The sequence below is a fragment of the Microcebus murinus genome, chromosome 27 (assembly GCF_040939455.1).
Source record: "Microcebus murinus isolate Inina chromosome 27, M.murinus_Inina_mat1.0, whole genome shotgun sequence".
Classification (NCBI taxonomy): domain Eukaryota; kingdom Metazoa; phylum Chordata; class Mammalia; order Primates; family Cheirogaleidae; genus Microcebus; species Microcebus murinus.
Genome location: NC_134130.1, coordinates 2,397,967 through 2,425,131, shown reverse-complemented (window position 1 = coordinate 2,425,131; position 27,165 = coordinate 2,397,967). Strand labels below are relative to the sequence as shown.

At 53.3% G+C, this 27,165-nt stretch overlaps 1 protein-coding gene and 1 non-coding gene across 3 annotated transcripts in view; one reads left to right on the top strand and one right to left on the bottom strand.

Annotated features, from left to right (window-relative positions):
- ELAVL1 (ELAV like RNA binding protein 1) overlaps positions 1 to 15,267 on the top strand; it is a 35,437-nt gene extending 20,170 nt beyond the window's left edge. The window contains exons 3-6 of one of the 2 annotated variants that reach the window (XM_012790789.2): positions 1,334 to 1,437; positions 5,747 to 5,900; positions 10,212 to 10,347; positions 13,739 to 15,267. In XM_012790789.2, coding sequence (XP_012646243.1) covers positions 1,334 to 1,437; positions 5,747 to 5,900; positions 10,212 to 10,347; positions 13,739 to 14,063 — 719 coding nt within the window. In that variant the 3' untranslated portion in view covers positions 14,064 to 15,267. Of the gene's footprint in view, positions 1 to 1,333; positions 1,438 to 5,746; positions 5,901 to 10,121; positions 10,348 to 13,738 lie in introns of both variants that reach the window. The other variant, XM_012790788.2, reaches the window with a different exon arrangement.
- Positions 15,268 to 26,778: 11,511 nt separating this feature from the next.
- On the bottom strand, positions 26,779 to 26,889 carry LOC142864964 (U6 spliceosomal RNA). The gene has a single exon (XR_012915255.1). It is a non-coding gene; the product is annotated as a U6 spliceosomal RNA (small nuclear RNA).
- Between the last annotated feature and the right edge of the window lie 276 nt (positions 26,890 to 27,165).

The following is a 27,165-nucleotide window of genomic DNA, read 5'->3' as shown; positions in this document are numbered from 1 at the left end:
AGTTCGTTGTGACTAATGTACGACGACGTTACTAACAGGAAACTGGGTGGGGGCATGTGGGAAATCAGTGTATTATCCTTGTAATTTTTCTGTAAATCTAAAACTATCCTAAGAAATAGTTTATTTAAAAAAAGAAAATGGCAAAAAATAAATAGGGGCCGGGCACGGTGGCTCACGCCTGTAATCCTAGCACTCAGGGAGGCCGAGGTGGGCGGATTGCTCAAGGTCAGGAGTTCAAAACCAGCCTGAGCAAGAGCGAGACCCCGTCTCTACTATAAATAGAAAGAAATTAATTGACCAACTAATATATATAGAAAAAACTAGCTGGGCATGGTGGCACATGCCTGTAGTCCCAGCTACTTGGGAGGCTGAGGCAGGAGGATTGCTTGAGCCCAGGAGTTTGAGGTTGCTGTGAGCTAGGCTGATGCCACGGCACTCACTCTAGCCTGGGCAACAAAGCGAGACTCTGTCTCAAAAAAAATAATAATAATAAATAAATAGGAATAAAAGTAGCAAAACTGGGTTGGGCCATCCACTGGGTTCATGGTCTCCTTGTTGGCGAGGTGGGGCTGGCCAGCTGCCGGGAGGATCTCTGCCTCAGTGGGGCTCCAAGCCTCCACCTGTTGTTGACCTGCTTGTTGTCACCCTCTGCTGGGTGAGACCAGGCCCTTGTCATGCAGTGGGGGTCACTAGCCTTCGAGCGTGTGGATAACTTGGGAGAGTGAGATCATGCCCTTCCTGGGGCGCCTCAGTTCTCCTCCCCTCGTGAGTGTTCAGATGTTGCTGAGGCTCCTTCCCCCGCCTTGCTGTGTCCCTCCCATGGTGTCCAACGGGTGGTCACTCCTGCCTGTACCAAGTATTTTAAAAAGAGGGGGCAGGGACACCCTGCCTGTAGCCCTGGTTTTCATTGGCTGCAGAGGACTGAGGTTTCCATCCGCTGTGCCTCCCCGCTGGTGCCGTTGCAGCGGAGTCTGCCCTGGGAGAGGCTCTGGAGACCTGGCCAGGCTGCGAAGCGGGGACAGGGGCTGCCTGGTGGGGCTGAGGATTCTCTTAGCCTGGGCCTCTCCTTGGGCTCTCCATCCTCTTCCACCCCACAGCAGGTTGGGTTGGCCTCAGGTGCAGGAACAGAAACGGCACCAGCCTGGGTGGTGCAGCAAGCCCTCCCACTCTGGGGAACAAAGTGTCACGTCCCCGAGGCCGCTGCTCTTAAGGGCGTGCTGTGTCTGCTCTGGCCCAGCCTTCCCACCCCGGCGGACGTAGTCCTGCTTGACCTCCCTGCCCCTCTCGCTCGCTGGCAGTCGGTTTACTGACGTCCTCGTGTTCTCCCGCACAGGGCACAGCTTGGGCTATGGCTTTGTGAACTACGTGACCGCAAAGGACGCGGAGAGAGCCATCAACACGCTGAATGGCCTGAGGCTCCAGTCAAAAACCATTAAGGTAAAGAGACCTGATCAGCACCTCCTCCATCCCTGTCCTGGGCAGGGGTCTGTGGCGCCCTCTGACACCACTGAAGAGTTGGAACTGTCAGCCCAGCTGCTCCTCAGGGGCCTCCTGTCATCTGTGAGCTCAAGGGTCACTGTCCCAGGCCTCACGCTGAGGCCTCCTCTTCACTGAGCCCCACCAGTGAAGGTTCGTGTGAAGGGATCAGCCCAGGGGTCCCCAGGGCGTGCCAGGGCCCCAGGGCTCACGGGCCACCCATTTCTCTTGCTGCCTTGCCACGTTCCTGACCTACTGCTGCTGGCTCCTGGCTGGTGGCCACAGCACCACCGGCCGACCCTGCCCAGTGCTCCCTTCCTGCTCCTCACAGCCAGCTGTAACCCTTCTCTCACCAGCATTCATTGAACACCTACTGTGTGCTTGACAGGGACCAAAACAGACAAACTCAGTGCCCTCATGCAGGGAGGGTGCGACAGTAAACCGGAAATAGAACAGCTATGGGAGAGAGGCGGGAGCTCTGAGGGGAGGCTTTGTGGTGGCAGGTGACTTGAGGGACCCAGCCTTGCAGCACCCTGAGGATGGCCCTCAGACAGGGCATGGTGGCTTCCTGGGGTGAGTTAGCAAGACCTACGGGTCCCACAGACCGGATCCCCCTGCCTCGGTGTTCTCCCCAGCCTGTCGCACTGGCCGCTCCCTCCGTTTCCAGTGTGGTTCTCTCAGCCCAGAGCCCCAGTCTGTCTTCTAGGTCCCCGATCGTGGGCAGTGCCCACTTCCTGGGCCAAACCCTGTATCTTTTCCTGACCTTCGCTCCCCTGTCTTCCTGTCGGTCCTGGCCCCTTGGTGGCCACCATGCCCCACCACCCCTGGGCAGGCTCCCTGGGAGAGCACGCCTGCCAGGGTCGTGTCTCTTCCTCCAAAGCCGTCTGGACTGAGATGGTCCCTGTGGGCCTTCGGGTCTGCTGGATCCCCCCACCCCAGAAGAAGATTCTCCCCCTGAGTCACATTAGGCGCCCGGAAGTCCTCTTCGGTGCTGCACCGTGGCTGTGCTGCCTGAGCTCGTCTGGGCGTCAGACCCCCGGAGAGTTGCGAGACACAGGTTCCCGGGCTGCAGTGGGGCCTCCTGAGCCACTGTGGGTGAGCCCAGGAGCCTGGACTTTTGCCGGCCTCGCAGGGAAGTCTTGTGATCTCTCTGTGGCAGCACGTGTTCAGCCTGGAGGGTGGCCTTCCGTCCTGTCCTTAAATGCTTCCATTCTCTTGGTTTCTCAGTGGCCAAACCCTCACTCATCAGATTGCTCAGACCTGCCTGGTGCTGTGTGGACACAGGGTGTGCTGTGGGCTCCTGAGGGCAGGCGGCAGGCACAGGGCTCCTGTGGCCCTGGGTCCGACGTGGGCCCCAAAGCTCTTTACACAGTAGAGGCCGTGAGCACAGCTGCGTGACATGGCGTTTCTACGTGAACAGGGGCCTGTTGTGCCGCCCTCTGCCTGTCATCCAGCGTGTGCCCGAGGAGGCCGGCTCCGCCTTCGGCAGCCCTGCCTTCTGCTGGCGGAATCTGGTTCTCGGGAGCTGCCCACCGCTGTCCTACTTCTGCAGAAACAGGCCAGCTTTTTGTGGGCGTGACAGCCTCAGCTGCCACTTCTCCCTGAGTCTCCCCTGAGGACACCCAGGCCTGGCTTCTCTAGCTGTCCCCCCAGGCGTGCTCCAGGGTTCTTTGTCATCCTGACGTGTCTCCTCACTCAGCAAACCTTGCCTCGCCGCTGGCCACTTCCTCAAGGTGGAGGGACTTCAGATCACCTGCCCTGCCTTTGAGAGCCCCAGTTTAAGGGTGACCCATCTGGGCAGCATGGAGAGGGCCATGATCGAATTGTGTGTTCCTCTCATCCGGGGATTTTTATTCGGTATTGGTCCGATGCCAGTTCTGTTCTGACACTACCCACCCAGAATTGGGTCAGAGCCCCCACAAGTCAGGGCGTGGTCCCTGACAAGGCTACACTTTGGGGGTTCCCCAGGCCACCTATACATCTGATCAACTGGCTACAAGTTCGGAGGTTTCTATGACTCCTTCCATAATTCAACAGAATGACTACCAAACTGGCACTTCCAATGACAGTTTAGGATGACACAAAGCAGGACCTGTTAGCTAAAGAGCCACATAGGGCAAGGTCTGGGAAGTTCCCAGACACAGAGCTCCTGTGACCCCACCCTGTGGGATCAGGATACATCACCTTCCCTGCACGGCCACATTCTCGCCGGTGGTGAGGTATCTGTGGTGAGGTGGTGAGGTGTCGAGTGTTTTTACTGGGGTCTCGTTATGCATGCAGGATTGATCGCATCCATCTCCCGCCCCTGCCCCCAGCCCCCGCCCCCGCCCTGGAGGTCAGGTTGATAGCATGGGGCTCCAAGCCCCAGTCACGTGGTCCATCTTTATGGTGACAGGGCTCCATCCTCAGCCTTCTCTTAGCATAAGCTCAGGTGGGACCCAAGGGCTTGCAAATAAAAAAGACAGAAATTCCAGGGATTTTAGAAGCTTGTCATCAGGAACCTGGGACAAAGGCTGGGCAAATTCTTTATTATACAGCAGGTGTGGACTGAGGGCCAGACCCCTGCCTCGTGCTGGGGGTTCCATGGCCTGCCCCTGAGGAGCCCATTGGTGCACACAGATCACTATGAGATGGCCCCAGGGCAGGTTCGAAGCCTGTGTCAGCAGGCAGCGCCAGGGAACGTTCCAGGAGTTAGAGTTGAAACATGGGGAGGAGGAGTTGGCCAGGCCAGTGAGGAGATGCAAGGATATTCCGGGCACAAGGACCCTCAGGAGCCCAGGGCAAGGATGGTTGCGCTGGAGGAGATCTGGTGGCCAGGCATGTTCTGGGAACTGCAGGCTGTCCCCAGGGCCAAAGCCCCGCTCCTACCTGTGTAGGTGGGGCTTTTGGAAGGCTCGTGTGTGTCCCCAGGGCTCTGCAATCCCAGCCCTACACAGCCAGCCTGATGTGCCCTCACCCTTACCTCGTCCACTCTGTCCTCTTTGGTCCTGATGTCGTTTCTGTTGGTTGCAGAGTCGAGAGTGAGGAGTCCTGTCCACCCCCTGTCCTCATCCATCTTTGCCCCGTAATAGCAGCCTGGGCGCCCATGGTGAGAGAGTGGTGTGTGGAGGTGACGGGCTCAGCCGTGCCTGGGTGCAGCTTGGTGTCCCTGCCAGATGCCTGTGTCATTCACACAGAAACACTTACCGATGGCTTGTCTCACTTGTCCCCCCACAGCCCCGTGAAGGATGATCCCCAGCTTAGGGGTGAAGGAGCTGATGTTTCGAGCAGTGAAATAGCTCTGCAGAGGTCGCAGAGGGAGGGAGGGGCAAAGCCGGGGTTAGAAGCTGGCTGCTGATAACCCCAGCGCCAGGTCTCTACCCCGGGAGCAATGTAGCTCGTCTCACCTATGGAACGCAGCTCTGTAAGGCACACAGGCAGCCGGGCTTTCTTAGTCACAGCTGCTTCGCTCACTCGTTCAGCAGATGTTCCTGATGCTGCTCTCCACCTAAATCTGTTCTGGGTGCTCCGGGTAGCAGTGAGCACACATGTCTTATACTTCCTAGAGCCTGTTCTGCACAGTTAAATTAATAAACTACATGGAGTGCCAGGTTGGGATAAAGGCAGTGCAGGACGACTACGCAGGGATGGGAAGGGCCGGGCGTGGATGTAGGTGGAGGGGTACATGGCAAACCGAGTGATCAGGGACTTGGAGGACTTTTCCTGGGCTGCCATGGCAAAGTACCACAGGCTGGGCAGCTTAAACAGCAGAAATGTCTCATCTCACAGTTCTGGAGGCCGGAAGTCCAAGATCAAGATGTCATTTAATATTGAACACTTGAGTATTGGACTCAGGCTTCCCCCAGAACTCACAGGCCCCATCTGGGCTGCCGTGGTGAGCTTGCTTACTGGCGGGGCCTTACATACGCTCCCAGCGGCTCTGAGCTCTCTTGCCACTGCACTGTGGGCCCCTCGTGGGGAGGGACCAGGTGCTGTCCCCAGCACATCAGAGAGGTCATGAGGGCATGGCCCTGTCACACACCTGCTGTAGGCCCTCGCTCTCTTTGCTTTGTGAAATAGGAATAATGTCCACCGCACTAGAGGTGGTGAGGACCAAGAGAAAGTGCGAGGAGGTGTCCCGGCCCACAGTAAGCTACCAGCACATGCGGCTGCAGGTGACAAGCATTAGTGAAGAGAAACAGTTCTGTGTGGCCTTTCCTAACCCCCAAATTTAGCACCCTCCCTCCATGCTTTGGCTACACTAACCCTAGAAAGTGGTTGTGCTTTCAAGGTGTCATACGCTCGCCCAAGCTCAGAGGTCATCAAAGATGCCAACTTGTACATCAGCGGACTCCCGAGGACCATGACCCAGAAGGACGTGGAGGACATGTTCTCTCGGTTCGGGCGAATCATCAACTCCCGGGTCCTTGTGGACCAGACCACAGGTACGGCCGGCGGCCTGGGGCACGTGGGAGGGTTTTCCTCCAGGCTTTCTCGGGAAGACAGTTTGGTGTTTAAATGTCATTATCCACAAATGAGGACAGCATGGAAATGAAAAGACACTGCTTTTGTTTGATGAGGCTGAGGAAGTAAGATGGCATTAAAAAAAAACCCGGATTAGGCCAGCATTTCTTATATGGTGAAAACACCAGGAAATTCTGGCACCTTCCCACAGGCACCCAAATGTCCTGGCCTGGCCTGTGAACAGGGTGAAAAGGCCGCTGCAGCCCCAAAGGCCACATTCCCCTGGCCGAAGCCGCAAGGTCCGCTGTTTCCAACAAGCCTTACTCATCTCCAGGATCCCGTGCCCCCTCCAGGGAGCACAGCCAAAGCACACAGGGCACAATGGTGACTTGCTATCGCCGTGGGCAGTCCCGGCTGCCTCCACACTGGGCTTGGGCTCTGGGCTTTGCATGGCGCCATGGGGCATAGATGAGCTGGGGGCGCCCCCACGTGCCCATGGCTGTGTTTTGGTCCCACTGTCCAGCCCGCCTGTCCCCTGGACGAGGGACTGGGATAAGGGTGGCCCCGCCAAGCCCTGCTTGTGGCCCTATGTGGGCAGCAGGGCACTCGGGCCAGCCCTGTTCCCGGCAGGAGCAGGAATGTGCCGACCAACTGAAAAGGAAGAGTCTCTGCTCGCAGAGCCCAGCGCCGCCCACTGCCTTATGCGTTCTCTGCACGCCCCTCAGCTGTGGTGTTAAACTACACCGGGTAGTCGGGTCACAGGAAGTCATTCTCTGAGGTGACCTCCCTTTAGAGAGACCAGCAGCCCTCCTCAGGTCATGCAGACCTGCAGGAGCCTCGAGATTCATCTGTACACGGGCGGGGCCTCCCTGGCCTGTGACAGAGGGTGCTGGCAGTGCACCTGCTTTGTCCTGTGTCCCCAGCTGTGTGCTTGGGGCAGGCGGCCTTGCCAGCTGCTCTCCGCCCAGCCAGCTGTGGAAGCCCTGCGCGGCACGCGCTGCCCCTTCACTGCCAGGCTGCAGTCCTGCACCGGGACCCGAGGAGGGGAAAGGGCCACCTCAGATTTCATGGGGGTGTTGGGTGCCACCCAGAGCCTGGCACAGACACCACTGAGCACCAGGCTGGGCTGGAGGACAGGGTCTCACACACGGCTGCCTTCATTCTGCCTTCGCTCTGGGGAGAGTGTGGGGGATGCCAGGTACTGGGTAAACACTGTTCCCCTGCCCCCAGTCTGTACCAGAAGAGTTTCCTGTGGTCCCTGAAGTCCCCTCACTCACTTCAAGTGCCAGTGATGAGGGAACAGCCAGTCAGTGGCCCAGTGCACGTTCATTCCCTCACCCTTTGTGTGGGCGTCTGAGTGGGTAGCCCCAGGCCCCGGGTCGGGCGGCGACCACGCCGGCCCTGACCTCTTATGGATCCCACATAGCCAGCTCTGCCTTGGCCCGTCTGTGCCCAGCCACAGCCCAGCACTGCTGAGAGCCTCCTTCTCAACTTGGAGTCCCCCCACCCCTGACGACACCCCCCCAGCCACATAGCATTCCTGGGGCTCCCTGCAGTCTCGGGCAGACACAGACCCACCAGGCTGAGGGACATCACTTCTGCAGATAGCTCCCCTGTCTGTCAGCTGGGGACGCTGCCTCCTTTCCCCAGGGTGTTGGGGGCACCTCAGTGTTGCCCCGCAGGGTCTGCTGCAAACCTCAAGGTTGCAGGGAAGATTTCTTCTCATCCTCCTTCCCATCCTCGCAGGAAGACGAGGAAGATGGGAGGGAAGTGGGTGAGGAGGCTCCCCTCCCTTGGGGCTGCGGCTCCCTCTGCTGGGGACAGAGGTTCTTTCTGCTGGGACCTGGTGAAGGGGAGTGGGGGCGGGGAAGAGAAGTGCCAGGCGGGGGTGTGAGGGGCGTCTGACTTCCTAGGACTTGGCGTTTAGCGTTAAAGAGACCAGGACATTCTCTTAAGGAACTTTTACAGCCTGAGTGAACAGAACTCAATTTGCCTTTTTTTTTTCTTTGAGACAGAGTCTCACTCTGTTGCGCAGGCTAGAGTGCTGTGGCATCAGCCTAGCTCACAGCAACCTCAAACTCCTGGGCTCAAGCGATCCTTCTGCCTCAGCCTCCCCAGTAGCCGGGACTACAGGCATGCGCCACCATGCCTGCCTAATTTTTTCTATATATTTTTAGTTGGCCAATTAATTTGTTTCTATTTTTAGTAGAGACGCGGTCTCACTCTTGCTCAGGCTGGTTTTACTCCTGACCTGAAGCGATCCACCCGCCTCGGCCTCCCAAAGTGCTAGGATTATAGGTGTGAGCCACCACGCCCGGCCATCAATTTGCCTTTTAATTTCTTTGCTTATTCATGTTAATTGGGAACTTTCTAGCTTATTCATCTGGAGAATGTGCTGTCTCTTGGTCTCTGCTCTTAATTCTAAAAACACTAGCAAACAAACCCCACAAAAATGCAGAGCTGTCTTCAAACACTGTGCATTCCCCCCGCTCGGGTCTCCTTCGTCTCACAGGGGCAGGTTGAACTGGAAGGCGTGCCCCCAACCAGGCGAGGAAGCCACACCTGCACACATGGGCTTTAGAAACGGGGTGAAACCACCTCCCCAAGGCAGCTCCCTGTGAGCCCAGCCAGCTCCGGCTTTCAGTTGCGATGGCCTAAAGTGAGGTTTGTGTTGCGGTTTCCAAGACTGACTAAGCTGAGTAAATGAAAACAGCATCTGCCGAGGGCATGCTCTCAACTGTTCCTTCTGAGCTGCAGGGAGACGTGGGCTCAGGCCCCGCAGGCTTCCTGGCACATGTGCGTACTGCTGGGTCTGCGGCCACGTAGGGCCCACGGTGTCATGACTGGGAGGACAGCCGGCAGGACCCGCTGGGAGGCTGTGAGGATCGGACCTGGTGGCAGGCGTGTGCTCACTCTGCTGTCACTCAAGGCCCTGGGCTAAAGGCCTTTGCCTCGAGAAGCAACCCCAGCTCAGGACAGATGTCTGGTCGTCTTGAGGACAGTGTTTAGATTGGGGCTGTCTATCGCCAGCACACCCTTGACCCCAGCCCAGGGACAGCCCTCTCAGACTGGCCCCATGCTTTGGCCTCATCATTCTGTCACTCGTCATTCCTTCTCCCCAGGAGAAGGTGCTAGTTCACTACTCGGCATGCCCTTACCCCCACCCTGCAGGCGCATCCTGTTCCCAGCCTAAGTCCCAAGTCCCTGGAGGGGTGGGGTCTGCTCACTTTCTCCTCCTGGGCTGAGGATACGCATAGGCAGGGGGTGAAGGGTGGCTGAGCACCTCCTCCGCCACTTTCCTTGGCGTCTAGCGCTCTTGCTGGGTTGACTGGACGCTGCCCTTGGCAGTTAGGCCTTAGGTGACTCAGTCGAGGTGGCAGGAGAAGGTGCCCTCCCAAGGCAGTGGAAGGGCGCGCCAGTGGGACCCTGGCCCTCCCCACGCAGGGGCCCCAGACCTACCTGGCATGTATGTGGGTGGGTTCAGCTCTGTTGTGCGTGTCTGGGTGGTCGTCTGGCTTTACTTGATTGTGAGGGCAATGTGTAGCCACAGGAGGTCACAGGACCTAAGAGTGGAGTGTTCCAGAGCGGAGTGAGGTAGCAGCGGCTGAAAGGAGCTGGGGAGGGGTGGAGGAGGTGGTCACAGGACCCCACGCTCTCCTGGCAGGAAGGAGAAGATGCACGGTCAGGGTTGGGCACCCAGCGACCCAGGCAGGAAGCCACAAGTCCTGCTAACCATCGCCCCTTGCTTGTGGTGGCCCCCAGAGGCAGCAGCTGGAAAGATGGCCCCAGGAGAATTTCTAAGGCCAGGCCCCGACCCCTGTTCCTCACTCGCCCCTCTTGCGGTGGCAGGTAACTGGCCACTAGGTAGTGAGGGGAAAGTGCTCTCTCCAAACGTTGCTTGCTTTAGAAAAGAATTTTGGGGTGTTGGTTTGGGATTTTGTCACCAAAATGTCTCTTGGCACGGAGACAAATGGAGTCATTGCTTAACTCGGAAGAAAGCCTGAAACCTTAGTCTTTTATTAGTCATTATTTTCTTCTTTAATCCGTTTGTTTGTTTGCATATTTAGGTTTAATTTTTGTTTATTTCTTTAACCAGACATCCAGTCTGAACTTCAAGAGATTGACTTGACTCTTGCTTTTCAGCTTTGAAAGTCCTTGGATTTTTTTTCCCCTAATTCCATTTTTGTTGGTTTGTTAAAAAGGTTTGTCCAGAGGGGTTGCGTTTATCCGGTTTGACAAACGGTCGGAAGCGGAAGAGGCAATTACCAGTTTCAATGGTCATAAACCCCCAGGTTCCTCTGAGCCCATCACAGTGAAGTTTGCAGCCAACCCCAACCAGAACAAAAACGTGGCGCTCCTCTCGCAGCTGTACCACTCGCCGGCTAGACGGTTCGGAGGCCCCGTCCACCACCAGGCGCAGAGATTCAGGTGGGTCGGGGACTGGCGTGCTGGTGCCCCTTGCAGCTGTGCGTGGCCCGCCGCTGGGCCGCCACACAGTGTGGGAGCCGCTGGGGACTCGGGGCTGATCCCCTCACACACACAACTATATTTCAGAATCATTTCGTGGCTCCATGCCACCACCTCCGTTGAAAACACATCCCTGTGAAAGCCATGTGCTTCTTCTGGGGCGTTGTCTTTCACTGGAGTCAAAAAGGTGGCACCAATTCCCATAGGCTACTGGGGCGCGAGCTGACAGTGCTCCAGGGCGCACTTTTGAGCCACATGAGGACAGAGCCGGGAGTTTAAAGATGGTTCTGTGTCCATGGGAGAAAAGCCGTAGGCGGGCTCAGGCGAGTCGAGTCTTTATCCAGAATTTTTAGGCAGGTTTTAGACATTTGATCAGCAGCGCTAAGGCAAACCCTTTTGAACACTGGCCTTGTGGAGTTGTTTTTATATGTGAGTATTATATGCCTGTGTTTACACGCCCTGTCCTAGAGGGAAGTTCCCCGTATTCCTCAGTCTTTCCCTGCTGAAATGGGGATCGAGTAGAGTGGAGACGATTAGAGTCAGAGACTGGGACGCCAAGCTCGAGTGTGCCACTGCGCCAGCAGCCGCTGATCCCGGTTTACGGGTTGCATTGTTTCATTTTGGTCAAAACCCCAAGAAGTGACACAATGGCTAATCTCAGGTGTGACAGGATTTTTCTCCATGACTTCTCAGATTTCCCGTCTTTGTTTTAAGCCGCCAGGATGAGCGGCCCCACTCGCTGCCACACGTGCTGCTCTGAGGCCGCAGAGTTGCCAGATCTCTCGCCCAGCTCCCGTTCCAAAGCCGCCTGCCTCTCCCGGCTTTTCTCGTTTAACAGACAGAGGCTGGAGGGACTTCTCTGGACAGAATGGAGCTGGATTTTAAAGTCCCAGTTTAGAAGTGTAATAGTATAACCAGAATTTCTTCTGATGGGGCAGGGCACGTGGGTGGCAGCGTTCGTTCGGTTAGTTACTTGATGGCCCAGAAGGGAGACCAGGGAAGGTTAGAGGAGGAGAAGTGGGACTTTGGTCCCATTAACCAGGACATTTCTGGTCAAGCAGGAAGCAGTAGAGCAGACAAAGGGAAAAAGCGATGGGAAGAAGGAAGGGAGGGTGGGAGAGGCAGGAGGGAAAGACTCGCCCCCAAAAGGCGACTGAGATAACAGGAGAGCGGGGAGTTTGGAGTTTGTTCACATCACACCCGGGGAAGCCCCAAGGTAAGGGAAGAAGAGAATAAGTGGGGTGGAGATTCACAACTGTGGGGACCAAAGAAATCAGCTCTCATCAGCAGGAAAAACCACCCGCCAAGGGTAATCCATAAGAATGAGAATCGTTGGAGTTAAAGGTGGTGAATATCACCGTCGGATGATTTTCATTACAGCAGCGCTGTGCAAACGTAGGGAACTCTCACAACTTGGGTCCACATTTGGTTTCCCAGGGAGTAGCTGTGATGCCTGGCGAGCAGGGGCCTAAGCAGCACCCACACAACCCTGGGGGACGGAGGTCCACTCACAAGTTGGACCCTCTTTCACTCCTTGGTGAAAACCAGCCCGACTTAGTGTCCTACAGATGCCTGGGTGCTCCTCCCACCCTGTGTCATTGATAACTGTGGTCTCACTGTCGTCCCAGACAGCCTCAGGCCCACTCAGAAGCCACCTGAGCCATTTAACCAACCTAGATATCCTGGTGCAGACTGTTTAAAATTATTCTCATGATTTTAGAACCATAGCCAGTGCTGTGTCTTGAGTCCTCCATGTCTGCATTGAAAATAACCCTCGGGCTGGTGAGCCGCACCCTGGGGACACTCTCCTCTCGTGTCTGTCAAGAGAGCAAATCAGCTTAACTGCACCCGAAGGCTCCCGCTCAGGCCTGTAGCGCTGTGCTTGGTCTGACGGGCCACACAGCTTGAAACCACGTTTATTTGGGAGCAGGTAATGCTTTTCTGACTGTACTGTGCAGTTTCATAGATGCTGTATTGCCCTCAAATATTCCTAAATTGACCCTAAGACCTTTACTTTTTGAGAGAGAGACACACACACGGGGTCTCACTGTGTCACCCAGGCTGGAGTTCAGTGGTGCGATCATAGTTCACTGCAGCCTTGAACTCCTGGGCTCAAGCGATCCTCCCACCTCGACCTCCTGAGTATTTAGAACTACAAGCATGCCCCCAGGCCCACATAATTTTCTTTTATTTTTTGTAGAGATGGGGTCTCACTATGTTGCTCAGACTGGTCTCAGCCTGGCCTCAAGCGATCCTCCCACCTCTGCCTCCCAAAGTGCTGGGACTACACCAGCATTTTGGGGGGCCACCACACCCAACCTGACCTTTACTTTTTTAATTTGCAAAACATCTGTGGGCAGGTGCAACTTCAGAACCAGTTTTGTCATCTGTCTACCTTAATCCTTATTGCAATGGCCACACGTTTTCAGAAGGCTTATTTTTGATGTAGATAAAAGTGTTGCTGTGGAAAGGGTCCCACATGTGTGGTCGAGTTTGGTGACCTTGCTGGTGTCTACCCTGGACCCTGTCACCCTGCCGGTTCATAGCCATCAGGTGTTCAGGCCCAGCCCTCTGGGGGTGTTGCCTGGAGCTGTGGAGGAATCCTCCCTGCGCCCTGCAGCGGCCCCTGGCAGGGCTGTCCTCTAACCAGAGGCCACTGGGCTGTGAAGCCACAAGAGGAGTTCATGATGAGGGGAAGGTGTGAAATTTGGAAAAAGAAAAGAACTTCCCCAGTCCCACCCCCCACACACACGCACATTCAGAGTTCGGGGAAAGAGTTTCCTCCTGGAGAGCTAAGGATGTAAAAGCGCCTGCAGAGTGCTTTCGCCACAGAGCAGGACTGGGAGGAAGCTCCGTCATTTCCCCTGCGGGAAATTGCCAGGCGTGGTGGCGCACGCCTGTCATCCCAGCCACTCAGGAGGCCGAGGCGGAAGGATCACTTGAGCCCAGGAGTTCAGGCGGAGCCTGGGCAACATAGCGAGACCCCGTCTCTAAAATGAGATAAAATGTGGGAAGCAGCAGGAACGACTAAACAGGCCCCCTCTTCCCCCAGCACACACACACAGTGGAGGGGTGGATGCCATTGGCTGGGCGCCTCGGAGTTGTTCCCTCCAGAGCAGGAGTCTCACCCCTGCCCGACCATACTGGATTCCTCTCCGTTTGAAAAAAACGAAGTCACAGTTTTGCCCAATGCGAGTGCCAGTCTTGAGCACCTCTAGCAGTGGCAGCACAGGAAGGGGAGGGGCCCAGTGTGCGAGGTCAGCAAGTGTCTGAGCAGTCCCTCCATCCCCGGCAGCCCCTCGGCGTGGCCTGCGCTGAACTTGACCTGAACGCTGTGTTCTCTGTCCGCTAGGTTCTCCCCTATGGGTGTAGATCACATGAGTGGGCTTTCTGGTGTCAATGTCCCAGGAAATGCTTCTTCGGGCTGGTGCATCTTCATCTACAACCTTGGCCAAGACGCCGACGAGGGGATCCTCTGGCAGATGTTTGGCCCCTTTGGCGCCGTCACCAATGTGAAAGTGATTCGCGATTTCAACACCAACAAGTGCAAAGGGTTTGGCTTTGTGACCATGACAAACTATGAAGAAGCTGCGATGGCCATAGCCAGCCTGAACGGCTATCGCCTGGGGGACAAAATCTTACAGGTTTCCTTCAAAACCAACAAGTCCCACAAATAACTCGCTCATGCTTTTTTTGTACGGAATAGATAATTAAGAGTGAAGAAGTTGAAACTTTTTTTGTTAGTGTACAACTCATTTTGCGCCAATTTTCACAAGTGTTTGTCTTAGTCTGAATGAGAAGTGGAAGGTTTTTATACTCTGGGATGCAACCGACATGTTCAAATGTTTGAAATCCCACAATGTTAGACCAATTTTAAGTTTCGTAAGTTATTTCCTTTAAGATATATATTAAACAGAAACCTAAGTAGACTGCATTGACTAACCAGTCCCTCTGGATGGTGGTGAAACTAAAGCATGCTTTAACTTCTGAGACTGTCTAACACTCGTTTCATTCGATGTCTCCACAAACTGGATAAAAAACCAAGTGATCTTTTAGTTTTAGTTTTTAATCTAAAGAGGTTAGACAGATGCTGAGTGTGCGTTTTCTCAACCGCTTCAACATTTTAAGCGATTTATGCTTTGGTTGACAGGAAGTTACTTTCCCAGGCAGGTCCCGTTGCCACCCCTGCTCACTCAGTCCCAGGCTCTGCCGAGCGAGTGGTCCTGGGAGTGGCAGCGGGCCGTCCAGTGTGAGCCACCACCGGGGAGGGGGGCTACATGCCGGGCCGGGCCCTCCAGAGAAGGACACGGTGTGTTTCGCAAGCCCAGGCACCAATGGGAACGGACCAAAGAGTTTCAGGGAAACTCCAGTATATTCCAGAGTCAGATCTGAGCTCCAGGCATGCCTGAAGATGTGTTGCTCCTCTGACGTCCCGAATTTCTGTCCACACGTTGCATGCACGGTGCCCCACACATCGGCTGCTGTCGTTCACAATCATTTCTCCAGTTTCCAAGAGCTTTTAAAATAGCTTGAAGGCGTACGATAGCTCTATTTTTAATAACACAGAAACATTTGAGCATTGTATTTCTCGCATCCCTTCTTGTGAGCGCTAGACTTTTTTCTATTTTAGTCGGATTTTGTTTTGGAATTTTGCTTTCATATAAACACTCAGCAGAAAAGTACTTCACTTCTTGCCAGTTATCCTATTAACAAAAACCTTTGATTTGTAGTTTTAAAGATTAACCCTCAAAAGTTCTCTTCATAACTGCCTTGACATTTTGGGTTGTTCTGTTCTGTTAATTTTCTTTTGCTTTTTTGTGTTTTTTGTTTGTTTTTACTTTTGCATTTAAGACCATTAAATTTGATTTTGTTTTGCTCGAATTTTGTTTTGTTTTTTATTTTACCTTTTCTTTCTTTTTGGCTAGGTAAGGTGCAGATGGCCCAGCATTCAGGCAGGACTCATAAGATCTTAAGAAACAAATAACTTGCATCAAGAAAAAGCATTTCTGACTCTGTGACGTAGGAGTGCACAGTCACAGATTGGTGGTTTTTAAACCGGGAGCCAGTAGGAAGAGTCCGAGAGAAGGCTCGTGAAGTAGGCAGGGCCAGATCTCCCGAAACTCTTCAGGACCGTGGTCTGGTTTTTATAAATAACTAGTGTACAAAGAGACTCAAAGACAGGATAACTTAGTACCAGCAGTTTTTAACCTTGACATGAGACTAAACATGTGACAATAGGCTGTTTTTTAGTTATCGGTATCATGGAATGACGGCATTATCTATCTATCTATTTATTTATTATCTATCTATCTATCTATTTATGTATTTATTTACGTGGAAAATCGGGCCATAGGCACAGCCGTCTCCACAGCAGGTCAGTGTCTCCAGGAGCCCTTGGACACTGTGAGGCTGCTGTCCCCGCCCGGTGTCCCTGCCCTTTCGCAGAGGGGCTGCTTGCATCGCCCTCACACACGGAGGATATTGCCCTCCCTGCCCAGGCCTTGTCTCATAAATGTCGGCCAAGTGCCACAGGGGCCTCCTTACTCCCGCAGAAGTTCCAGACCCTCAGCAAAAGCCCGCCTGGGGGGCCTCCCCCTGGGACCCAGAACCAAGGCCCGTTTGCCCAGATTCGACTCAACAGAGGGTCCCTGCTCTGTCGCCCAGAGCTCCCTTCATCCAGGGACCAGAATGTTTTCCTGGGAAAATATGTCCTTCAGGGCCTCCGAGGCCAACATCTTCTGAGTGAAGGTGGGATTCCCAGTCCCGAAACTTTCCCCCACGTCTCCGCGTTCGCGCACATTCCTGCCAGCCTTAGCCAGTGTTGGACAGAGATCTCTGTCCTGCACTTCAACTGTGAAAATGGTGGTGGGCTCACAGCCGGCACCTCAGCTCCCTCCTTCCCCTCCCTCTTATTTGAACCCTGTGGATTTTTCCGATGTTGGGACAGATGAGAAGGAAATGTGAAGTGTATGAACCTTTGCAAGTTACGTGAAGTTTCTCAGTTCAGTCAAATCTGTGTTTTGTGTGGTCTCCACTGTTTGAACAGCCTTCTAGCTAAAAATTCCAATGCGTTTCTTTGGGAGTTTTAGTTTGCAAGTTTGTGGAAGGATTTAGCTTTTTGAAATGTCCCTCCTGAAAAGCAGTCTTCACTCCGATCCAGGTACTAGATGCTGGCCCCGTGCCCTTCGAGTTCATGACATCTTATCAAGGCTTGCTTGCAAAAGTTAGATCCCCCCCCTTTTTTTTAAAACGTTACAACCCAAAAGAACTAATTTCTTAAAAATTTTTACATAGATGAATCGTATTTGTATTTAGCAAAATGAGTGCCCTCTTTTTATTTGGGGATTTTGATGGAAAAGCATCAAGAGTAGATAATGTTAGTTTATCAAAAATTTGGTTTGGTAAATACCAAAGAGGCTTTGATTGAATTCTCTTTCGACCTGTGTAGCTTCCTCTGGTAGTTACACCCTAAGCAGCTCTGAATTTGTGAACCTGCTTCTAGTCGAGATACCCATTCCCCCCCACCCCCACACCCCCGTTGGTTCTGCTCTTAGTTTTTGGTGTAACATGCCACGCTGTAGTCGTCTGTGCTGGCTTGTGCCTCTAGTCGCAGTTTTGTGACTGATTCCCTCTCGGGTGCTTAGTGTCCTCCTCGGCCACCATCTGGCGTGCACAGGTGAAAGGCGGGCTCCTCGGGCTGTCTGCGGGTGGTGCTGGGTGGGGTCTGCCTCTTCCTCCTGGAAAGTGAGTCTTTCCCTCGCCAAGGGCAGCTGCCTTAACCTTGAGAGTCTGCACTTGGCGTTGGTCCCGGGAACCCAGCGTCCAGGCAGGCGCTAAACTGAGCTGCTGCAGGGAGCCGCGCCTGGCTCTTCAGAGCCGGCGGCCAAGGGGCCCTGCTGGATCCGAGAAGTAGCTGAGCCTGAAGACAGTGAGTGGCAATCGGCTTACCCGCTCTGCCTCCACACGAGGGCCACTTGTCTTAACGTGTCGAAAAGACATGACTTACCCCAGTCCGGCGTCAGACTCGAAAATCAAAATCGCCATCACTCGGCTGTTGCATTTCACATCTGATTCAGCTCAGTTTTATCTCCGTGTGCTTTTTGCAGCCTCCCTGTGTTGGATGAAAGACAGTAAGACGACAAGGGCCTCTGTCCCCCACCCGCCACCTCAGTCCCTTTCCATCTCCCCAGGACCTACCTCACCTCCTGGGACCCAGGGCAGCTCCTTAGGAGAGACCCCTGGGGTTCACCAGGTGCCTGAGGGTCCCATCCCCGAACTTCCCGAGACAGCCCTGAAGTCACAAGTGCTTTCTGTTGAGTGGCATTGGTAATTGGCACATTCTTACGACAGCGGTAGACTCGGAATCTCAGATCCCAGGCAGGGTTCACGTTTCCAAACCTTTTGATTTCCTCCACCACCCCCACCCCCCGACCTCTAATGATTGTATCATACTTTTCCACAGCCTTTCGGGGACATAGTTCAGGTTTTTTCTTGGTCATTACAAAAAAAAAAAATTTTTTTTTTAAATTAATTTATTATTATTTTTTTTTACTTGTAAGTCACCACAAGGACCTAAGTTAGGCTAACGGAGACTTTGAGAGGATTGTATTTTTCTTCCACCAGAAGAGAGAAGGCTTTTCCGTGGTTGGGGCCACCCTCTTTCACCTTGTGATGTTCCGTTTACAGCGACTTGCTTTGGGGGAGGGGAGGCATGATCACCTGATTCCCATGTTGTATAGTAACTGGTTAGACATTTTGTATATTAGTGTGTTTTAAGTTATTGATTTGTTTTATATGAAATAATTTATTTTTCAGGTGCCATTTTTCATTTTAACTTTGTTTTTACATGGGTTTGTTTTCAATAAAGTCTGACACTGCTGTCCAAAAGTCAACAATAAATCGAATCCCATTGTGTTCTTTTAAGGATGCTGATGTAACTAGCTTTTAAAATTATTTTCAGAAAAAAAAAAAGCCCTTATCAACTTTCCATCTCCCCATTGCCTTTTTTTTTTTTAATCCTTGTGAATAAATGTTCTTTAGTGTTTTAGGAGGAAATAAAAAAGCAAACCTAGATTTTGATAATCCAGAAGATTTCAGATTAATAAAGAAGCTTTGAAAGAAGACCATTTTTCAAAATTTTAGTGAAGTGTGAATATTTTTTGTCAATGGCTTTCTCAAAGAGAATGAAACTTTTGCACCATTTTCAGAGTTTTTATAGAGATGCCAAATTGATATATTTACATGTAATGGAAACATGAAAAAGTTTTATTAAACAATTGTTCATAGCTGTGTAGACATTTTAATTCAGTTTCCAAAGCTCTCAAAAGCGTATTTTTGAAGTACGGAGTGATACGGTCGGGGGCGTTACCTATGGTTCCAAACGACTCGATTGTCCGGACACTCAGTTCTCTGCGCAGGTATCAGGTTTGTGTTTAAACACTGTATGTTAACCATGACTGGAATTCTGTGATATTTTGGTAATAAATGAAGTGGGATCATTGCGATGTGACGGTGTAGGGGTGATCGTGTGTGACTTGTGAGCAGCCCACAGCCGAGTAAGGCGCCAGGGGACTTTCTCTTTCCTGGATAAGCCCGGGCCAGGCTGTGGCCTTGACCCTGGGGGCCCTGACCCTGGGCCGGCTGTGCTCTGTGGCTGGCTCTCCCGTGGCCCTTCCATTCCTGCCCAGAGCTCTTCCCTCCCCCTCCGAGACAGAGGCCGTGGCTTGTCCGTCTGCTCCCCACGTCCACCCTCCCTGGCTGAGTGGCCTCCCCTCCTCAGGCCCAGGGATCCTGCCTCTTCTCCCCTCCCCATGTTGGACCCTAGTATAGCCACTTCCGAGCTCCTTTGAGGATGGGAAAGTGAGTCCAACTCACATGGAGGAAGGACAGAGGCAGGACCGTCTTACGGTCAAGAGCACAGGGGTCTCAGGTCAGGTTGGAATCCTGGCTCTGCCGCCCCCTGTTGTGTGACGCTGGCAAGCCACTGGCTCTTTGAACCTCAGTTTCCCCCTCTGTGAAATGGGTCCATGCTGCCTATAGGCTCATCATCATAATGAGGGGAGATCAAGTAGGCACTGTGCTTGCCCCGGCTGCCCCAAACCCAAGAAGCACCCAGAGAGCAGGCTGGGGTGGGGCACAGAGACCGTCAGCCCCTTTGCGCCCCAGCTCCTCGGCTCAGCTGACGCCCTGGGACCAGCCTCTCGGTGAGGCATTGATTTATACAGCTGTTTCCGATGTTGCTGGTTTTTCTTTCTGTCCTGCGTGTCTTGTTCAGTGTTGCCTCTTTCCATACGGGGCTTCGGGGAGGCCGCAGGACGTCCGGCACTGTTGGGGCAGAAAGGCTGCACTGCAGCCAGAGGCCACCCTGGGGGTGTCCCTCGGGTGCTCAGACCCCAGGGGCAGCTCGGAGGGCCCAGGCCAGTGGATCTCCCACCCTGTGAACCCGGGGAGGGGGCCTGGGTGTCGGCGCTGCCACGCGGGGTGTGTGTCCACCTCCCCCGCAGGCCCCGCTGGGCACATGGAGCGCCCGCAGGACTGGGGGGCCCGCGAGCCTGACGCTCTAATGAACTTCCCGGTGTCCAGGGACCCACCCCTAGAAGCAAGAGGTTTGGGGGAGTCCCATACTGGGGACATCTTTTTACGAAGCCTGTCTGCCCCTGTCTCCACCTCTGGTCCAGGGACAGCTTCCGATCCCCCTCACCCCAGGACTGGGAGACCTGGGGGGTCCGGCCCCACGCTGTGGGCGGGGGTGGGGAGGCAGCTTTCCACCAGCCCCTCCTGCCTTGCTGGGAGCTGTTTCACTGCTCCTCAAGGTCAAGGATCTGAGGCTTGCATCCTCTTGTCTTTGGGGTTTTGTTCGTTTGTTTTCACTCCAGCAATTTCCCAGCACCATTTAAAAGCATTTCTGGAAGAGAAGGGGAAAAAACAAACACACACCTGAGTTGCCCCAGAGAACTATGAACCACGATTTGTGTTTAGGAATCAGAGAGCCGGTGTTTTATTATTGGGGCATGGGGGGCATGGCGAGCCAACTTCTTACCCTGTGCCCCTGGCCTGGAGCCCACCTGGAGCAGGACGCACGGTGGTGGCCGACTGTGGCAGCCCCCGGTTCTCTGCCCCACCAACTTCAAGAAGCCACTTTGAAGTCCCACAGCAAGGCCGAGGGGCAGGGGGCATTGACCCCACCCAGGAGGGCCCACCCACTGAGCATGGGGGAGCAGACCTCAGACCTCCACCTTACACAGTGGGGGTGCTGGCTGGGGGTGCTGGCTGCACGTGGGACTGCAGGAAAGGGGCCCTTCAGGGGCGTGGCATTGGACCAGACGGGACTTAACAGCTAATATGAGCTCCTTGCTTTACAAAGCACTTTACTGCATATCATTAGCACATCAGCCGTGAGGAAGGTGTTACCATCTTGTTCATGTACCCATTTCACAGATGCCGTGCCAGTGACACTTTTCTTTTTTCTTATTTCCTAGTTTGGCATACAGTGTCCTGGATTTGGGCTGTCCCTTAGTGTTGTGCGTCTGAACTGTCCAGTTTTGGGGTTTAGTCAAGGACCATAAATTGGGGGTGCAGAGGAGGAGGCTGACCCACAAAAGTGGGAAGGGGCTCAGGGGCCTGAGTTCACACACCAGGGGGCGTGGACCCCTCCCCAAGCTCTCCCTGGGGGTATTTTGGCTGCCCCAGAGTGGTCAAGGAAACTCCCGTCGCGCCCCTGCAAGGAGAGGGGGTGGCCGGCTCCTTCCCACTGGAGCTCCCTGGGAGCCCCAGGGTGCCCTCGGCCTGCTGCCATGTCTGCTGCAGGATCCGCAGGGCCTCTTGTTCACAGACGACCGGCGGTTTCAAGATAGCGACAGCAGAGCACTAAACCAAGCCTCAGGCCCTCTGAGCCAGGGACCAGCCAGCCTGCCACCTTGCCGTGCCCCCTCCCGGCAGCTGCTGGTGGCCCTGACTGGGAGAATTCTCTGCATAACACCCGATGGCGTTGAGTCCTGGTTCGGAGATTTTCAGGTTGCCTTGGGCCTCTCGTGGGCCTTTCATCTTCATCGCGAAGACCAAATCCCGTGTGGTTGGTTTGATCCAGTTGAAGGATCCTGATGCAGGGCCCTAAGAGTAAGTGGAGGAGGAGGAGGAGGAGGTGACAGAATGGCACAGCGGCCGGCTGAGGGCCCATGGCGTGAGGGCCTGGGTCTTGGGAACTGAACAGCAGCTCCAAGCGCCACTGCCTGGGGATCAGGGCTCTGGACAGGCCACTGAAGGGTCCCTTCCAGGTAGAGGGACCCAGGACAAGAGGTGGCGCGGAGGGGTGGGCGTGGGAAGGGAGGTTGACAAGGGGAGCCAGTGGGAGCCAGTGGCAGGGCAGGCACCTGTGCCCGTGTGTCACGTCAGGCCTCATGGAGGGAGAGGCCTGTGGGTCACTCGTGTGAGCCATGCACCCCCCACGCTGTGTGGGCCACTGGGGAGGGCAAAGCCCTAGAAACAGCCTGTGACAGGCCCAGAGCCTCTCAGGGGAAATGCCAGGACCACCAAGGGCCTCGGGACCTCGGGAAAGTCTGAAATCTAGACAGGAGGGCGGGTGCCTCACCCTGGTCCACATAAATAAAATTGCTGTGTCCTGGGTAAACAGCTGGATGGGCTGCCACCAGGCATGGGTGGCATGATAGGAATGGTCTCACTGGACATACAGGACACCTGGCAGCCCAGAAATTCCCATGGTGGCCCCAAAGAGAGCCAGAGCATGTCCTCGGGGCCCAGAGACACAGGGCCCATGCCCTGCATGCTCGAGACCTGCCCAAAGGGCAAGTTTTATAAATGAGCCTCAAACAAAAATGTCAGGAAGGGGCAGCAGGTGTGTCATTCTCTGGAAGATTCACGCGTCTCCCGGGGAGGCAGTGGGGGCCCCGAATGCCAAGATGTGACGCCAGGGTGCAGGGGGACTAATGTCCGTGTTCCATCAAGGCTATGATTGCCATATGGCCTTCCCCATTTCACCGTTTTTCTCAGCTTGAGTTCCACGTCCGTGAGCCACCACCTCTCACTGCTTGGCTGGACTGGCCCAGGCCCAGTGGGGGGCACATGCCAGTAAGGGGTCCCCAGAGGGCACGTGGCGGTGGTGCGTGTACTCTGACAGAGGGTCGGGTTTGACGAGCACGCGGACTGCAATGTGACGTGTCAAGGTGAGACAAAAAGTGAATAAACAGAATCCTAGAAAGAGACATGTCAAAAAGATCAAGATAAGGCCAAATGCAGTGACTCACGCCTGTAACCCTAGCACTCTGGGAGGTCGAGGCAGGAGGATTGCTTGAGCTCAGGAGTTCAAGACCAGCCTGAGCAAGAGCGAGACCCCGTCTCTAATCAAAATAGAAAAATTAGCCGGGCATGGTAGCATGTTTCTGTAGTCCCAGCTATTGGGGAGGCTGAGGCAAGAGGATCACTTGAGCCCAGGAGTTCTAGACTGACCTGGGCAAGAGGGAGACTCTGTCTCTACTAAAAATAGAAAAATTAGCCGGGCATGGTAGCATGTTTCTGTAGTTCCAGCTATTGTGGAGGCTGAGGCAGGAGGATCGCTTGAGCCCAGAAGTTCTAGACCAACCTGGGCAACATAGTGAGACCCCATGCCTACAAAAAAATAGAAAAATTAGCCGGGTATGGAGGTGCATGCCTGTAGTCCCATCTACTCTTTTACCTGTGCAGGTAGGAGGAAGTATGAATATTAAATAGGTTGCTCAGTGGGCCCTTGGGCAAGATCTTGGAATACCGCTGATCTGGACTTCTCTGAGCAATCGAGTGGTGTAAGGCCTTGTGATTATCTCATTGCTGCAAGGAGGGTCACCAATTCTGAAGAACAACTCAAATAAGAGGGGCTTGGTGAGACAGAAAATTAGAAAGTTCTGGTCCCCCCAGGAAAACTCCCCCAGTCCTTACAACAATCCTAGGGGATAGTTAATATCATTATCCCCATTTTATTCATTGGCAAACTGAGGCACAGAGAGGTGAAATGCCTTGCCCAGGGTTACAGGGTCCTGAGTCTTTCTTTTTTTTGTATGTGTGTAATATAATTGTGTTTATTGAATTTTTTATTATGATAAAATACGTGTAATGTAAAATTACCACCGTAACCATTTTTAAGTGTATAGTTCAGTGGTATTAAGCACACTCCCAATATTGAGCAACAGTCACCACCGTCCATCTCCAGAACGTTCCCATCTTCCCAAACTAGAACTGAGTCCCCAAGAAACACTTAACTCCCCACTCCCTATGCTTATTTTTATTTATTTTTATTTTTTAAGGCAAGGTCTCCTTCTGTCACCCAGGCTACATACAGTGCAGTGACACAGTCACAACTCACTGCAGCCTCAAACTCCTGGGCTCAAGCCATCCTCCTGCCTCAGCCCCTTCAAGTGCTAGGATTAGAGGTGTGCACCTCCACACCTGGCTGATTTTTCTATTTTTCACAGAGACGGGATCTCGCTATGTTGCTCAGGCTGGTCTCGAACTCCTGGCCTCAAGCAATCCTCCCGCCTCAGCTTCCCAAAGTGCTGGGATTACAGGTGTGAGCCACTGTGCCTGGCACGGATTCTCTTTTTGACATCAGCCATGTGGCCGTGGGCCACCTCCTTCCCCTCTGGAAGCCTTGGCCGCCTCATCGGTGTAAGAGGCCTAGTGACAGTCCCCCCCCCCCCCCGGGGTTGTCAGGGTGGCATGAAATAAAATACGGCTTCCCAGGGCTGAGCAGATGCTCTGGCAGAGAGGAGATGGGCGCCCGGTGCCAACTGCTATAATTATACCTGGAGAAGGAGAAGCGGAGATGGAGGAGTCAGCTGAGTAGAAGGTGCGAAAGAGGAAAGGAAGCCAGGCAGAAGGCAGGCAGATGGCGGAGGCCCCGGGGCAGCAGCCGCCGTGAGTGGGCCGGAGCCGTGAGCCAGAGGGAAGATGCCGAGAGCCCCCCCCCCCCCCGTGTTGGTTGGCTAGGGCTGGCATGAGAGCGTGCCCCAGGCGGGGTGGCTCAAACAGCAGAAATGCATCGTCTCCCAGTTCTGGAGGCTGGGAGTCTGAAATCCAGGTGTCAGCAGGGCTGGCTGCTCCCGAGGCCTCTCTCCTTGGCTTGCAGAGCTTTCTCCCTGTGTCCTCGCGTGGTCGCCCTCTGTGTGTCCGTGTCCCAGTCTCCTCTCCTCTCCTTCTAGTGACCCCAGTGCTATTGGATTTGGGCCCACCCTAATGACTTCATTGTACATTAATGATCTCTTTAAAGGACCTGTCCCCCAAAACAGCCACAGTTAGAGGTTCTGGGGGTTAGGACTTTCACATAGGAATGTTGGATACCGTTCAGCCCATAAGAGCCACTGAGGGGGTTGTTGGAAGAATAGGAAGGGGAAGAGGTTGAGGCTATAAGACAACAGGCCCCACTGGCTCAGGGTGTGCCCGACTCATGATCCAGTCTCTGGGAGGCCCAACGGACGGTGGTTCCAGTCTTCCCTACAAGGCCTAGGTGAGTGGGTTAGGTGTCTGTCTCCTTTGTTTAGGTTCCTTGCAGCCAAAAAGGGCCTAAGCCAGTGCATAAAGCACCTGGCACACTCAATACAAGCTTAATAAGCCGTAGCTCTTACTGTTACGAAGATCACTTTTGTCAGCAATATTCATATCAGAAAAAAATATCACTTAGGTCGAAAAGTAAAGAAGAACCCGATTATATAACAGTCAACATCACCGTAACATTGGAGACATAGCATTATTAAACCTACATGGTTCAAGCGCTAATAACAACAAAGTGGAAACAAATGTTAGGAGTAGAGGAAATGAAAAGAAACATAATTGCTGTGAGAGAATTCAATATCCCCATATGCCAAATGGAGTGTATGAAAAAAGAAAGAATGTAGACACAGAGGATATATGTGAAAGCTGTAATTAATAAAATAAATGATTCAGATACCAAAGTTTACATCTTACAAATCATAAGTAGGCTTTTTTTTAAAATAGACTATTTTAGAAAACTTAATTTATAGAAAAATTAAAAAGATACTATACAGAGTTCTCAGTTACCCCCCCCCCCAGTTTCCCCTATCATAACAGATTAGTGTGGTACATTGTTACAATTAGTGAATCAGCACTGATACATTATAATTAACTAACATCCAAGGCCGGGTGCGGTGGCTCACGCCTGTAATCCTAGCACTCTGGGAGGCTGAGGTGAGAAGATCGCTTGAGCTTAGGAATTTGAGACCAGCCTGAGCAAGCGCGAGACCCCATCTCTACCAAAAAAAAAAAAAGAAAGAAAGAAAGAAACAAAAAGAAAAAAAAACAATTAACATCCATACTTCATTCAGATTTCTTCAGTGTCTCCCTAATGTCTTTTTTCTGTCCCAGGGTCCCAGGTAACATTTAATCACCACATCTCTTTAGGCAACTCTTTCCTGGCTGTGATAGTTTCTCAGACTTTCCTTGTTTTTGATGCCCTTGACAGTTTCAGGATTTTTTTTTTTTTTTTAGAGAGAAGGTCTTGCTCTGTCCCCCAGGCTGGAGTGCAGTAGTATAATCATAGCTCACTGCAGCCTCCAACTCCTGGGCTCAAGTGATCCTCCTGCCTCAGCCTCCTGAGTAGCTGGGACTACAGGCATATGCCACCACACCCAGCTAATTTTTTTAATTTTTTTGTGGAGATGGGATCTTGCTATGTTGCCCAGGCTGGTCTTAAACTCCTGGGTTCAACTGATCCTCAGCCTCCTAAAGTGCTGGGACTACAGGTGTGAGCCATGGTCTGAATGTTTGTGTCCCCTCAAACTTCATACATAGAGCCCTCATGCATGGGATTATAAAAGAGGTCTCATAAAAAGAAGCCTGAGGGAGCTTGTTCACCCCTTCCCTCATGCCAGGACATGGCATCTATAAAGCAGAGAGCAAGCCGTCACCACACCCACGGGGTTACGTTCTGTGACAAAGGAAGGTTATCTGTGTGTGCGCAATCTAAGCATAAGAGACCTTTAAAGGCAAAGCATTCTTCCCTGGCTAGTGGCAGAGGGCACAGCAGGGAGAGTCCGGGCCTGAGGAAGATGGGAGGTGACATTGGTGCTTTGAAGGCAGGGCGGCCTCTGGGAACAGACAGCACCCGGTTGACAAGCAGTAAGGAAACTGGTTGTCAGCCAACAATCGCAAGGAGCTGTTGTCTTGCCAGGAACCCGAAGGACCTTGCAGCCGATTCTTCCCCAAAGCCCGCAGATGGGGTTGCTTTTGAACCCAGCCTGGACTGATTTTGACCTTCAACTCAGCTCAAACTGACTTCTTCTTCTTCTTCTTCTTCTTTTTTTTTTTTAGTTGTGGTAAAAAACACAAAATCTACCCTCTTCACAAATTACGAAGGGTGCAATACAGTATCAGCCACAGGCACGTTGTTGTAAAAATCTGCAAAGCTTCACGAATTTGCGTGCATGCCATCCTTGCACAGGAGCCGGGCTAATCTTCTCGCTCGTGTGCCAGTTTCAGCGTATGTGCTGCCCAGGCGAGCACCCGGCCACTCTTCTGACCTGCAGAACTGCGAGATGATAACCGAGTGTTGTTTTTAGCCACGAAGTTTGCACTGATTTGTTATGCAGAAATGGAAAAATCACTCCCTAACCACCAAAGATTATTGGAAGATTTAATCGAGGTGATGCATGGATTGCACAGAATCCGGTACCTGGGCAGCGCTGATAAACGTGTTAGCTGGTACTGATACCACTGCCCTCTGCCCCCACCCAGTAAAAACCAGCTCAAAGCCATCAGCAGCCTGGAAACCTGTGCTAT